The sequence below is a fragment of the Phaethon lepturus genome, unplaced genomic scaffold (assembly GCF_000687285.1).
Source record: "Phaethon lepturus isolate BGI_N335 unplaced genomic scaffold, ASM68728v1 scaffold38810, whole genome shotgun sequence".
Lineage (NCBI taxonomy): Eukaryota > Metazoa > Chordata > Aves > Phaethontiformes > Phaethontidae > Phaethon > Phaethon lepturus.
In genome coordinates this window covers 30,355-42,896 of record NW_010513256.1, presented here as the reverse complement: position 1 = coordinate 42,896, position 12,542 = coordinate 30,355, and the positions used below count along the sequence as shown (strand labels likewise).

The window sequence follows — 12,542 nt, the reverse complement described above, 5'->3', positions numbered from 1 at the left end:
TTTTTCTCCTAAGGGGAGGCACTGGTGTCTGTGGGAGCGGAGCTGGTGTCACAGGGTGGGGTGTTAGCGGCCAGGAAAAACTTTGGAAAACTTCGGCCAGCGCCTGGGCTGCTTACATCGAGCAGCTCTTGCTCCCTCGCGCACCGCCGCGGAGCCAGCGAAGCCCCGAGCCGGCGAAAAAAACCGTGCAGGAGACCACGGGCAGCCTGAAGCGAGCCCAAATTCACACGTGAAGCCGCCGGTGTCCTCGTCTGGCTCAGGGCTTGGCGTCCAAACCCGTGCGGCGAGGGGGGCTGGGAGGGGAGAAAAACCCCCTCCTTGGGAAGGGGAGGTCGCATGCCGTCCCCTCCTGTCCCGCAACGCCGGCCACGTCGGGGCACGGATGGCTGCCTGGTTTTCCCCCAGTGCTTCTCGTTTTGCTGCGGGCGCTAAGGGGAAGCTGAGCTTCACTTTCACCATGCGAGAGAGGCTGTCGGTTGTTTGGGTGAGGAGGAGGAGGAGGAGGAGGAGGAGGAGGCATGCTTTGTGCTGACCGATAGAAAATCCTAAACCCCCATCTGTTTTTTTAAAGCTGCCGTGGCTGATATAATATTTCTAGTGGATTCCTCCTGGAGCATTGGGAAGGAACATTTCCAACTCGTTCGAGAGTTTCTGTATGATGTTGTAAAAGCTTTAGATGTGGGAGGAAATGATTTTCACTTTGCCCTGGTCCAGTTCAGCGGAAACCCCCACACAGAGTTCCAGTTAAATACGTACCCCTCTACCCGAGACGTCCTGTCCCATATTGCCAACATGCCTTACGTGGGGGGAGGCACCAAGACTGGAAAAGGATTAGAGTACCTAATCGAGAACCACCTCACTAAAGCTGCTGGAAGCAGAGCCAGTGAAGGCGTCCCCCAGGTTATTGTAGTGTTAACGGACGGACGATCCCAGGATGATGTGGCTCTGCCATCATCCGTCCTTAAATCGGCCCGTGTAAACATGTTTGCGGTCGGCGTGCAGGATGCAGTGGAAGGGGAGTTAAAGGAAATAGCGAGCGAACCCTTCGACACGCACCTTTTCAACCTAGAGAATTTTACTGCTCTCCACGGCATAGTTGGAGACTTAGTGGCGAGTGTCCGTTCATCCATGACTCCAGAAAAGGCTGGGGCCAAAGGACTGGTTAAAGACATCACAGGTAATGGCTGACCGCTGGTGGCTCCCATCAGCATGGTACCTGCTGGCGTTGCGCTGTTTTAAAGCCTTCGTAGGGGCGAGACTGAGATGGACGTTCAGAGGTTTAAAAACAAAGGTTTGAAGCGCGTGGCCCCGTGTTTGCAGCTATCGAGCGTGCCGTTGTCTGTAGACCCAGCTGACGCTCCTGCCAGAGCTGCCGGGAGGTAGCGCAGGAGCCCTGGGATGGACAGCGGTCGGTTGCGGCCACCCTTTTGCGCCCACGGCACGGAAATGCGGGCGTAGGCAGCTTTGCAGAGTTATTAAATTGCCCCATCCTATCCACTCCCGAGGCAGGGAAATAGGGGATGGACACACCAGCCATGATGGCGACTCTTTGAGGCCCTGACTGAGAAGGGTCTCGAGACCAAGAAGGTCGCTGCTGGCTGTGGAGACGCCATGGGGGATGTCCTCTTGCAGCTAGCGGGTGAGACAGGCAACGTGCTGCTCCAGGAAGTCACGTTCTTGGCCGAAGACAGCAAAAGCGGTTCGGTGGAGAACTTCTCCGCTGAAACCCCGTCCCTGAGCTGGCCCTTAGCCTCTCTCCTCATCCGCCTGGAGAAGGTGTGTGGTTGGAGAGTCCCTTTTTGCGGTGCCACGCAAATGCCTTCTTTACAAGCCGATGGTTTCCACCCGCCGGGGTGCTGGACCCTTCCCGTAGCAGAAACCTCTCGGCAATCTACGTTGGCTTCAACGGATCTGTGCTGACCGCAAGCCGGGGACCCAATTTGCCTGGAAAAAGATAAGAGTCTTCCTCCATCCCTCCTCTGTTTATGAAATTCCAGTGTGGAAAGGGCCTTCCGAGCAGCTTTGTTGTGTTTCAAAACAGAAGTCCCAGAGATCAAACCTTTCTTTTTATTCCTGAGACTCCATCTGAAGGTCAATAGCTTGTGGGGTGATGTAAGGCAACAGCAGTGTAATGAGGCAGCGTTAACATTAATCCCCCCGTGTTGTCTTGCCTGATTAACCCTCACGCCAGCCCCACTGGGTGCTCTCCATCACTGCATGACACCGAGTGACACCAAAAGGCTGTGCTCACATGTGTTTTTATTCTGCAAAGTGCTTGACAGGGCAAATATCCAGATCACGTGAAAGCCACAGGGAAGGAAAGCAGCTGCCCCAGCAAGATGACACAGAGTTCGCTAATTCTAAGACAAAAATGTCGATATACGTGGAAAATGAATCGTATATCCCACCTGCTGACAGCGTGCAGTGGCTGTTCGGCATCTTCACCGTGAAGGACCACAGTGCTTCCCTGTTGCGATCAATAGAGAAATCGGTCTTTGGTGGCTGGCTTCTTTAAAAGCTTTGAAGGCAAATTCCTACTTTATGTATATCGTGCATTCCCAAGTTCGTTTCTCCTCAAAGATATTTTTTGCAAGCATTTCCTTCCCCCGGTAACAGAAGCTTAAGCTAATCCTACTATTGTACTTTTGCCCATATAACTTGCACGGGCGATCTACAGAGCATCATTAAACAGGGGAGAAGATGTTACAGGTCCTAAACACGGCATGACAACAGTGTGCAAAGCATGGTACAAATAATTGTTGGCGTAAGAGTTTAAGAAGACATTTATTCAGCTTATAACTCCATGTAGCGTTAAAATGTGTAAAAATGCCATGGATGTTATGCTAGAAATGAGCCCTAATAGACAGCAGAAATGTAAAAAAACCCCCGTCGCACAGTATTTCCAGTCCAGAGTCCCAAAGCTGTTGCTCTGTGGCAGTCCCCAGAGCTGACCAGCGTAAGTATGAGGGTCAGCCCCCAGTGTGCCTTGATGTACCTGTTAAATCTGAGCTGTCTGTCTCATCTGACCCTCCTTGCTTAGTTGTGTAACAAGCATGCTTTTATTTGTTCTCCAGCACCAGCTTGTTCCATAAATGCGCACTGAAGTATAAGGTTTTTGTACGGTGATGACAAATTATCCAACGCATCCGTTTGATATCTGTTTTCCTTCCTGTGGGAGCGACCCGTGCGGCCATGCCGACGCCCATCGGCGTCTGAAATCCTGTTCCTCAAAAAGATGTCCAGGGTATCGAAAGCAGCGCTGGGTACAACCGCTTTGAGATCGCCCTTTCATTTACATGATGAAGTAGAACGTGTACATTCCAATTGAAAATGGCACAGTAAAGATAACTCTAAGTACCCCTAATTTTCAACTCAATAATGGAAAAATGGAAAAATCCCGAAGCCCTTTGCAAGGCTGAACCACGTTTGCGTTCTCCAAGCCAACGCTGGCCATTGAGTTGGCCCAGGGAAGCGCTGATGCCCTGGAGACCTTTTCCTTTGTCGCTGGAATTGCGGCATTACTCGAATCTCTTGGCAGCATTGCGATGTATGAAAATATTTACTAGAAAAACAGCTAAAAAGAAAAAAAGAAAAAAAATTATTCCCATTGCTGGTTAATAGCAAAGACCGCAGGTTTACTCCTGGCCTTGCTAAACTACATACCAGTTTTGCTACTGGTTTCAACTTCTTCGGCTTTCAAAAGCTGAGAGCTGGGTGGGATTTCCAAATGTTGTTTGTCATTCATTTGCAAATAGTCTGAAATTTGATTTCTTAACAAAATTGGCGAGCAATAGCATGGGAACGTTTGAGCATGCCTTGGGGTCTTCTTCCCCCCTCTTTTTGCATGCATACAGCTCTTGGTGACGTTGATGGTAAAATGAGTTGAGCAAAAGGAGTAAGAGCAGACACCAGGGCATTTTGGGTCTGCTTTGGTAAGTCTCACAGCAAAAATGTTTCCCCCCCCAACAACCATGTTCATGCTGTATAAAAGTTTTGTTCGGTGTGTGTATATTATCCTCAGCAGATGCGTGTGAGCGTCTGGGTACGGTCACAACAAATAGAGTTGGATAATTGTGTCATGACTGATTTCATCACCCTGTTTTAACCTGATTCTGCATTCCTTGATTGAATATCCAGAGTCCATACGAAAAATACAGGCCAGACACCTCGATCGATAATCGGTACATCTTTGTGCAAAATAATTAATGCAAGAAAATACTTGCGTGGCACGGGTTGACCTGCTGGGTCAGCTTGCTGGACAAATACCGTCGCCTGTATGCTGGACGGCTGGTGAAAGAGTTACGGAGCAAGAATAATAACCAAAACCTTTTCAGTTGTTTCTAACGAATGCATTTCAAACAATAATCATTCGTGGTGGGAGAAGCCAATATATTCAGCCACTGTTTTTAACCAGCAAAAGAGCAGAATTGCAACAGAGAGGCTGAAACTTTCCGTGTATCCAGTAAATGGTGGTTTTTTCTTTTTTTTTCCAAAACAAACAAAAAAAAACAAAGCAAAAAGAGGCTGCAATGAGGAAAACTCCCTACAAAGATTACCATCCGCTATCTTCAGAGTTGAATTGCCACCAAAATCCACCTTTTTCTTTTGGCTGTGGCTGAGTACAGGGACAGTACCGGCCACTGGTGGAATGGATCTAGATTCCCCCAAATTATGCTTTGCCGAGTTTTCCCCTCACGTGCCAATCACGCTGACCCCCGTGTAACTGCAGCCAGCAGCTCAAGTTGTGTCCGCTTGAGCCGTCTCTCGATGGGCAGCGGACGCTACTGGGATGGGGCTGGGAGCTCGTATTCAATCAGAATGCAGAACTGAGAGGCAAATATCACCTCCTCAGTGAACATGTGTTTTGTTTGCTCATTTTCGTGTTTCTTACTGGTTTTCCAAGAAACATGTCAGAACACTGTACAACCGCATGTAATCACTCATTTTAATGCTTTCACCTTTTGCATTTCTTTTTTTAAAGCTCAAGAGTCCGCTGACCTTATTTTCCTTATTGACGGATCAAACAACATCGGAAGTGTCAATTTTCAAGCCATACGTGATTTCCTTGTAAATTTGATTGAAAGCCTCAGAGTTGGAGCTCAGCAAATACACATTGGGGTGGTGCAGTATAGTGATCAACCCAGAACCGAGTTCGCTTTGAACAGCTACTCCACAAAAGCGGATGTTCTGGATGCCGTGAAGGCACTTAGCTTCCGCGGTGGCGAGGAAGCGAACACCGGTGCGGCACTGGAGTTTGTGGTGGAGAACCTCTTCACCCAGGCGGGAGGCAGCAGGATAGAGGAAGCGGTGCCTCAGATTTTAGTGCTGATAAGTGGTGGAGAGTCTAGTGATGATATCCGAGAGGGCTTGTTAGCGGTGAAGCAAGCTAGTATATTTTCGTTTAGCATTGGGGTCCTGAATGCTGACAGTGCAGAGCTGCAGCAGATTGCTACCGATGGAAGCTTCGCATTTACTGCCCTGGATATCCGTAACCTTGATGCTCTTCGAGAATTATTACTGCCCAACATTGTTGGAGTGGCCCAAAGACTCATTTTGTTAGAGGCCCCAACCATTGTGACCGAAGGTATGTATGCCTTTCTAGACTGTTGCGTTTCGATGAATCGATGAATGAATGAGCTTTTGCGCACTTTAAAAACTTCTTTTTTTTTTTTTTAATTTAAATTTCTATTTTTGCAACGCAGCTCTCTGGTCTGGTTATGGAGAAACAATGGGAAAGACGCATAGTCCTGTGGCTAATGTGCAGAAACTCATTTGCCCAGTGGTTTCTCTTTTGAAAACCGTGAGGTTTTGTGTCAATAACTGGCCCGGCATGGGGTTTTAGAGGACACGAGCAGAGTACAAAAAAGCTCATAGAATCCTTATTGGGGTATCTAAGCACCCCGGGGGTTAATACTGCAGCACGTTCAGTTCTGAAAACATTTACGTCACGTAGACTTACATTATGTCAGTTGAAAGTGTCGCGAGAAGGAAATTTGACTGGGGACGCTAAGAGGGATGTTAAATGGATCCTTATTTCACAGAGCTGAGGTTACCAGCTTGCTAAAACAGTAAAATTCCGCACCTCATTGAAACTGTGCACTAGCCTTGGGAAATGGGTGAAATTCCTGTGGTGTTGAACTTAAAAGCAAACCAGCCCTTAGTTCCTTCTGAAGTGAAATGCCGACCTTGCTAACATATATTTCCCTTCAGTCCGTAAGCTGAGAAAGTTCACAGCTTTCCATGAGGCCATGTAGGTGTCAATATTCCACTTAGGTCTTTTTGTCACTCTTAAGTCCCCCTCGACATTATTTCTGGCCTAGCTTTAGCTTGGGTGCGGTAGAATAATGAATATCTGGTTTTATGGAGCAAGTAGGCGATTAAGAGTTTTTCCGCCTATGGTTTTATGACTAAGTTAAATTTACTGATAGAGAGGCTTTACGGAAGACACAATAAGTCGTATTTCAGAGGCCCCTGGAAAGGGCCAGGCTGGAGCTGCTGCACTTAATTACCAGGACGCTTAATGCAAACAATACTTTTGGGATCCAAGCGCCAGTCTGGAGTTCTGTACATACTGTTCAACTCATGATCCATGTTGACATACAAAACTGCATCCCAGATGTCTTCGCTGATCTATGTCTAAACACGATTGCTATACTGTGGCTCAAATCAAAGGGAGGAATTTGCCTAAAAGATCATTTTATGACCTTGCCTTGATCGTCCCAAGAAAGAACATAAAGAACTTTTTGCTTGTAGCACCCTGTGAGAACTGTATTTAGCTAAATAAACCGAAGTCTGCATGTCTAGCTAAAATGTGCGTGCGAGGACCCACGCAAGCCCATGGAAAACCTCTCTTTCTGCCCCACTGTTTGAATGGCAAGATTAAAAATGCTGGTACATTTGGTTTCATCTGCACTTGCATATTTTTCACTTAAAATGACAGCTCATTTGTAGAAGGTACTACAGTAGCATCTGCCTGAGCAATTACATATTGGTGGATATGCTAAGTGGAGAAGTGGGTATTTTCAAAGGAGCTTTAGGGAATTTCCTTTGCCGAGCGTCCATGGAAATTAATTTTGACCGGTCTGCTTGCTTCACATCGGTGCCTCGGAAGCCTGCAGCATAACGCACTGGTCTGGGAGACACGCCGCAGCCCGAAAGGGATGCCGAACCCATTGATAGGCCAAGCATTCCTGTGAAATACCGAAGGTACCTTGCTTGACTTTAGCTCTCCGGCTGTACGCTAGTCCTCCTGGGAGGAATGGATGTCTGAAGGTGCCTCTCTGCCTCCCTTCTCCCCTCTCCTTTAGCTGCTGGGGGAGCCTGGATGATTAAATTAGATGAGGTGATTCACCAAAGATAGCCGAGATGGTGATGAAGAGGGAGCTGACACCCTCCAACACCGCCAACTTTTAGAGCCAAAGATATAATGCTTTGATCCCGAATCCTTCGAAATTCCCGGGACAACTGCCATCAGTTCCACTGGGCTCTGGATCAGGCCCGCTGAGATGCGTACAGCCTTGCTTAAATGCTTTTGCTTTAATTGTGTCCATTGAAATTAGCACCGTGGGGTGTTTCTTCCTGTGGGTTTCGGTTTCGGTTCTTGCATTCCTTTTCTCTAAGGAAACATACTGCAGGATTTGAGAGCTGCGAGACAAATGAGTAGCGGAGGGAGCTATTCCTCCCCAGCCTCCCTCATCTTTGCGAAGCCCCTTCGATGTCTCCCACAAACTTCTATATAAAGTCAAAAGTTTCCAGGGTCCCCATTTTTGGGTATCTAGCAGCTGACAAGCTAAGGAAGCGCTTTGGACGTCTCTCCTGGGTGATCCAAAGCAGGGTTTTCAGCCCTTGTCACCCCTTTGGAAAGTTTCCTGTTTTCAGCCCTTTCCTCCTTGGAGTTAACAGATGAGAAAAAAAGCCCGGCTGAGGGTATGGATGCTGGAAATCTCACGGCTCTGGGAAGGGGACACTTTAAACAAACCCTCGTTGCTTTGTGAGTAGCTCTGTGTTGACAGCCTGGGCGAGCCACCGGCAGCTCACACGGGGCTGTGGCTCGGGGAGGGCACCACCGCATTCGCTTGGTGCAGGGTCTCATCGTTTCGCGTCCCACAGCACCACGGCGGGCTCTTTTAAAGCTTCAAACATTGACAACCGGCCCTTACTCAAACAATTTCCAGCGAGGCTCTGCGAGAGGCTTTTGCAAAGGCTCGTGGTCGCTGGTGGAGGCAGGTCTCTCGGGGTCCCAGGGCAGAGGAGGCAGCCGAGTCGCAGATGTCATCTCCAGCTCTAGACCCCTCCTTGGGCTAGCCCAATCTCATGGCACTCGCCCGTAAACGAGAAACCTGACGGATACCGGCCTTTGGTAGCACTGCTTCCCGTGGCCAGCTGGTATCTGGCCAAGGAGGACTGCAGGCGAAGCTTTGTTCTTTGCTCAAATCCAAACTAAACAGCCTTGACGCAGAGGAGCCCTGAGGAGCCGACGGAGTGCTCCTTTCTATCCAGGCAGGACAAGAGAGCGTTTGCTACCGCTTGCCCCGAGGGGCATGAGGTCCCGATGATGCTGGGTCTCCTCTTCCCCCGGGCTGTGCGCCGGGTGTAGCAGCGAGCTTGGGAGGCGATGGACCGGCTGCGTTAAATATTGACCCCATCCCAGGAGCTCTTAGGTGGGTGGGCAATTTAAGGACACTCCAAGTCCAACGTACCATAACGATCCATAATGCCCCAGCATAACCTGGAAGCAACATAAGGCTTCCTTTTTCACTTCAGTGCCATGAAATCAGGGAGGTGCTGATGTGAGTGGGGTTCTTCACAATATTGGCCATGGCTCACTGCTTCAACGAATAAACGAGGGTTGTCGAAAAGATGGTGTTAAGATTATCTCCCGTAATGATCATGTATAATGCTTTTGTCATAACGGTGTTGGTCTTGTTAACACATGCTGTTGCTTTATGTACATTTGCTGTGTTAAATATGATGGTGCTTTGGTTCCAGTGCTTGCACACCAGGGCTTTTTCCCCCTAACTATCCTCCTTCAGACTTAGCCAGGGAACCGGAAAGCTAATTGTGCGCTTTCTGTGTCCTGTGCCATCATCAATAATAAAGTTTCAGACACTACAACCCAGGGGACCTGTTTTGTTAAAGACGTGGTGACCAGAATATAATTCAGCTCTTCCATGACTGGGCTAGCTGTGCCAAGAAAAATCATAACTTGTTTTTGTTAGTTAAGGAATAAGATGTAGGATGTGAAGACCCAAAGTCCAGGTATGTTGAGTAAGCAGAGACTGTTCTTTACTTGCGTCATTGCTCTCGGGAACCTAATCCTTCTGAGACCAAACCACTCTCTGGCATAATTCAGATGGCTCCACTGCAGAGAGGGGGAGCGTCACCCGCTTATTTTACCTGATGTGCCAGCCGATTGCCAAGATTTCTCCTGACTGCCTTTCTTTTTGTTTTTGACACGCATATGCATTTCAACGTAAGTTTTATAAACAACGCAGTTCTTGCAACACTTCTGTGTTTTAGAAAGTTCAATCAGATTTCTTATGAGCCCTCTGCTAGAACCTAAAAAAGAATTCTGTTTTGAAAGCAAGACCCTTTTAAAGGTGTTGAGAGTAGCAGTACTTCAAGCAAACAAGAAGTCCTAAATGTTGCTGAACTGTTGACCTAGAATTGATGCGCAGAGTGTGGTGGAGGCTTCCGCTAACATTGTGTTCATGTGTTACTTGCAGTTATTGAAGTGAACAAGAAGGATATAGTCTTCCTGATAGATGGCTCGACTGCTTTGGGGACTGGCCCCTTTAATTCAATTCGTGATTTCGTTGCCAAAATTGTCCAAAGGCTGGAGGTTGGACCCGACCTGATCCAAGTCGCAGTGGCACAGTATGCAGACACTGTGAAGCCAGAGTTTTATTTTAACACCCACCAGAGCAGAAAGGATGTGATGGCTAACGTGAAGAGAATGAAGCTGATGGGTGGTACGGCACTCAACACTGGCTCGGCACTGGACTTTGTGAGGAACAACTTCTTCACTAGTGCTGCTGGGTGCAGGATGGAGGAAGGGGTGCTCCCCATGCTGGTGCTCATCACTGGTGGTAAGTCCAGGGATGCCGTTGACCAAGCTGCGGCGGAAATGAAAAGGAACCGGATAGTGATCCTTGCCATTGGGTCGAGAAACGCCGACCTGGCAGAACTTCAAGAAATTGCCCATGAGAAAGATTTTGTGTTCAACCCGAACGATTTCCGTGTTCAGTTCATGCAAGCCATTCTTCCCGAAGTGCTGTCACCTATTCGGACCCTCTCTGGAGGACTGATTGTTCAAGAACCACCATCAGGTAATTAATTACCTTGTTCTAATTATGGAGATACGGTTTATCTGTTTGTCAACTCTTATACTGTGATGTGTAGAGATAACGGGGGGAAAGCATCAAGTACATGTTTCAGCATAGTTAAACGTTTTCTCTTTGATTTGCAAAACGTGCATGAACAGATTGGTGAATTTGGTAGCGTGCTTGTTGTGACAGATTTGTCGTTCCTTCCTAGAGATTTTCGTCCCATTCAATGTTTGTCACCAACATTTAAAGGCCTGGACGTGAAAGATGTGCTTTACTAGTTAGGTGCTGCAGTCGTTCAGCGGAGGCTTTTCCTCTCACTTAGGGTTTGTGTAACCTAGGAACAGGACACACAGCGAATGTTACAATCTCTTCCCCAGCTTGATAATCATCCGTAGTGGCTATTTGCTCAAGGAAGCGTAAAAGTTTCTTCTGAGTGTAAAAAAAATAAGGAAGTTTCTTCATGGAGATGTTTGGAGAAAGCTAGCCTTGACACTGTTGGACTGAAACTCACCCCTGAAGAACATATTTACAGTTTTCTTACCATTTACTAAGCTCAATCCCTAAGAGGCATACGAGACTATTGCAGTGTTGATTTTAATTTAATCTGTTTAGAAGATGACCCAAAGTCCCGTGAAGCCAGAGGATTCTTTTTATTTGGTCTTGCCGTTGACATCAGTAGACTTCGGAAGCAATCCAGTCCCTAAAGTCATGTCTTTTCAGGCAGTTTCCCCTGAATTTCAGGAGGTGTTCTAGTTGCATAGAGATTTTACACCAAATTGCTCAGGATTTCTTCCCAATAGAGATGCTTGAGGTTGAATTATTGATGTGCTAGATCATATTTCAGCCTTGCATTTCTGTCCCATGGCATATGAACATTGGAAAAACAGGACTTCATCCAGCTCCCAGTGAGGTTCCCATTGGCTTAAGTGGGTGTCAAACCATGTCCATATTTTTTCTAGTTTCTCCAAGTACTTTAAATTATAAACTGCAGTGCAAAAGAAACTGAGTTTTTTGGAAAGGACCCTTAAAAAATTAAAGCCTATGACTGGTTTACATGAAGGGCAGACGTTTTAAAACCAGTTTGCCAATACTTGTCCTTAATTAAGATGATTATCACGGGACTTATATCATTTAATAAGCTTTTTTTCAGAATGTCTTTCCTGCTAATACAATGTTGCATGGCTAAACACCAAACCTGTCATTTTTATTTTTCAATGTAAGTCAAAAATGTTCCTAAACTTCCTTGTTCTTTAAAGCACATTCATGCAGCTTCTCTTTTACTTCCAGTCCTTTTGCTCTACTGTACTCACAGCTATTCACATACACAATAAGCCAGTAATCATATCCTACTCCATCAAATTAGTAACGGAACGGATTTTGACGCTGGGCACTCTGTTACATTTCAACTAGATATTGTCCCACCCTGAACCTCGAATGTCACTTTTCTAGGGAAAAAAATAAAAATACAGAAAGCCGAGACAATCTGTAAAATCTGAGAGCAACGCCTGTACTTCAAAGATCCTTTTTCTCCCTTTTGGTTTTAATATCTCGGTATTTATATATTTTATATATCGGACAGCAAGCTTGCTGGGACAAGGCAAGCTAGAGAGATGGATAAATATAGCCATATAGCCATAGCTAAACGCTTTAAACAGAAAGACATTGAACAGAATTAGCAACGGGCATAAATATTTTCCCAAATAACTTACTTGGAAGAAGGCATCCTGGGAGGGGGATGCATTGGCTAAACCCACTCTTCAGTTCTCTGAAATCTCATTTAAAGTTTCAGCATTTTGCTCTGTCATCTGGACATGACGCGTTTAGAGCAAAAAGCACAGGGCGATGACGCTCCGGTGTCTTTGGGGTGATGTTGCAGATCCCCGTCTCAGGGCTCAGATGCTGGGAGACACCCCGGGAAGGCTTTAGCCTTAAAAAGGAGCCGAGAACTGGCTGGTTACTGCCAGAAGTGGGAAATCTCTGCCCCCTTCAGCAGCCCTCAAAAACGTACGTCTGACATCAAAATGCGTTTTTCCGCCTCAAATGCAGATGTCGAGAAGGCAGGTGTCTCAGGCAGCCCGTGCAGCCTCGTCTGGACCCGCTTTGCTATGCCTGTTCCTAAAACCTCTTTTTAACGCCCGCTCACAAATGCCAACCGAATTGGTTACTCGGCAGAAGCGTTTTCCCGGGCAAGCGGAGCCTGACTCGGTGCCGCGG

The 12,542-nt window shown here is 47.1% G+C and overlaps 1 protein-coding gene across 1 annotated transcript in view; it reads left to right on the top strand.

The window, feature by feature from the left end:
• Positions 1–571: 571 nt before the first annotated feature.
• The window catches only part of COL6A3 (collagen, type VI, alpha 3), a gene marked incomplete at both ends in the record, with an annotated part of 42,318 nt that continues 30,347 nt past the window's right edge, over positions 572–12,542 (top strand). The window contains 3 exons of the mRNA XM_010289602.1: positions 572–1,177; positions 4,982–5,584; positions 9,726–10,328. Of these exons, the coding sequence (XP_010287904.1) occupies positions 572–1,177; positions 4,982–5,584; positions 9,726–10,328 (1,812 nt within the window). The remainder of the gene's footprint in view (positions 1,178–4,981; positions 5,585–9,725; positions 10,329–12,542) is intronic.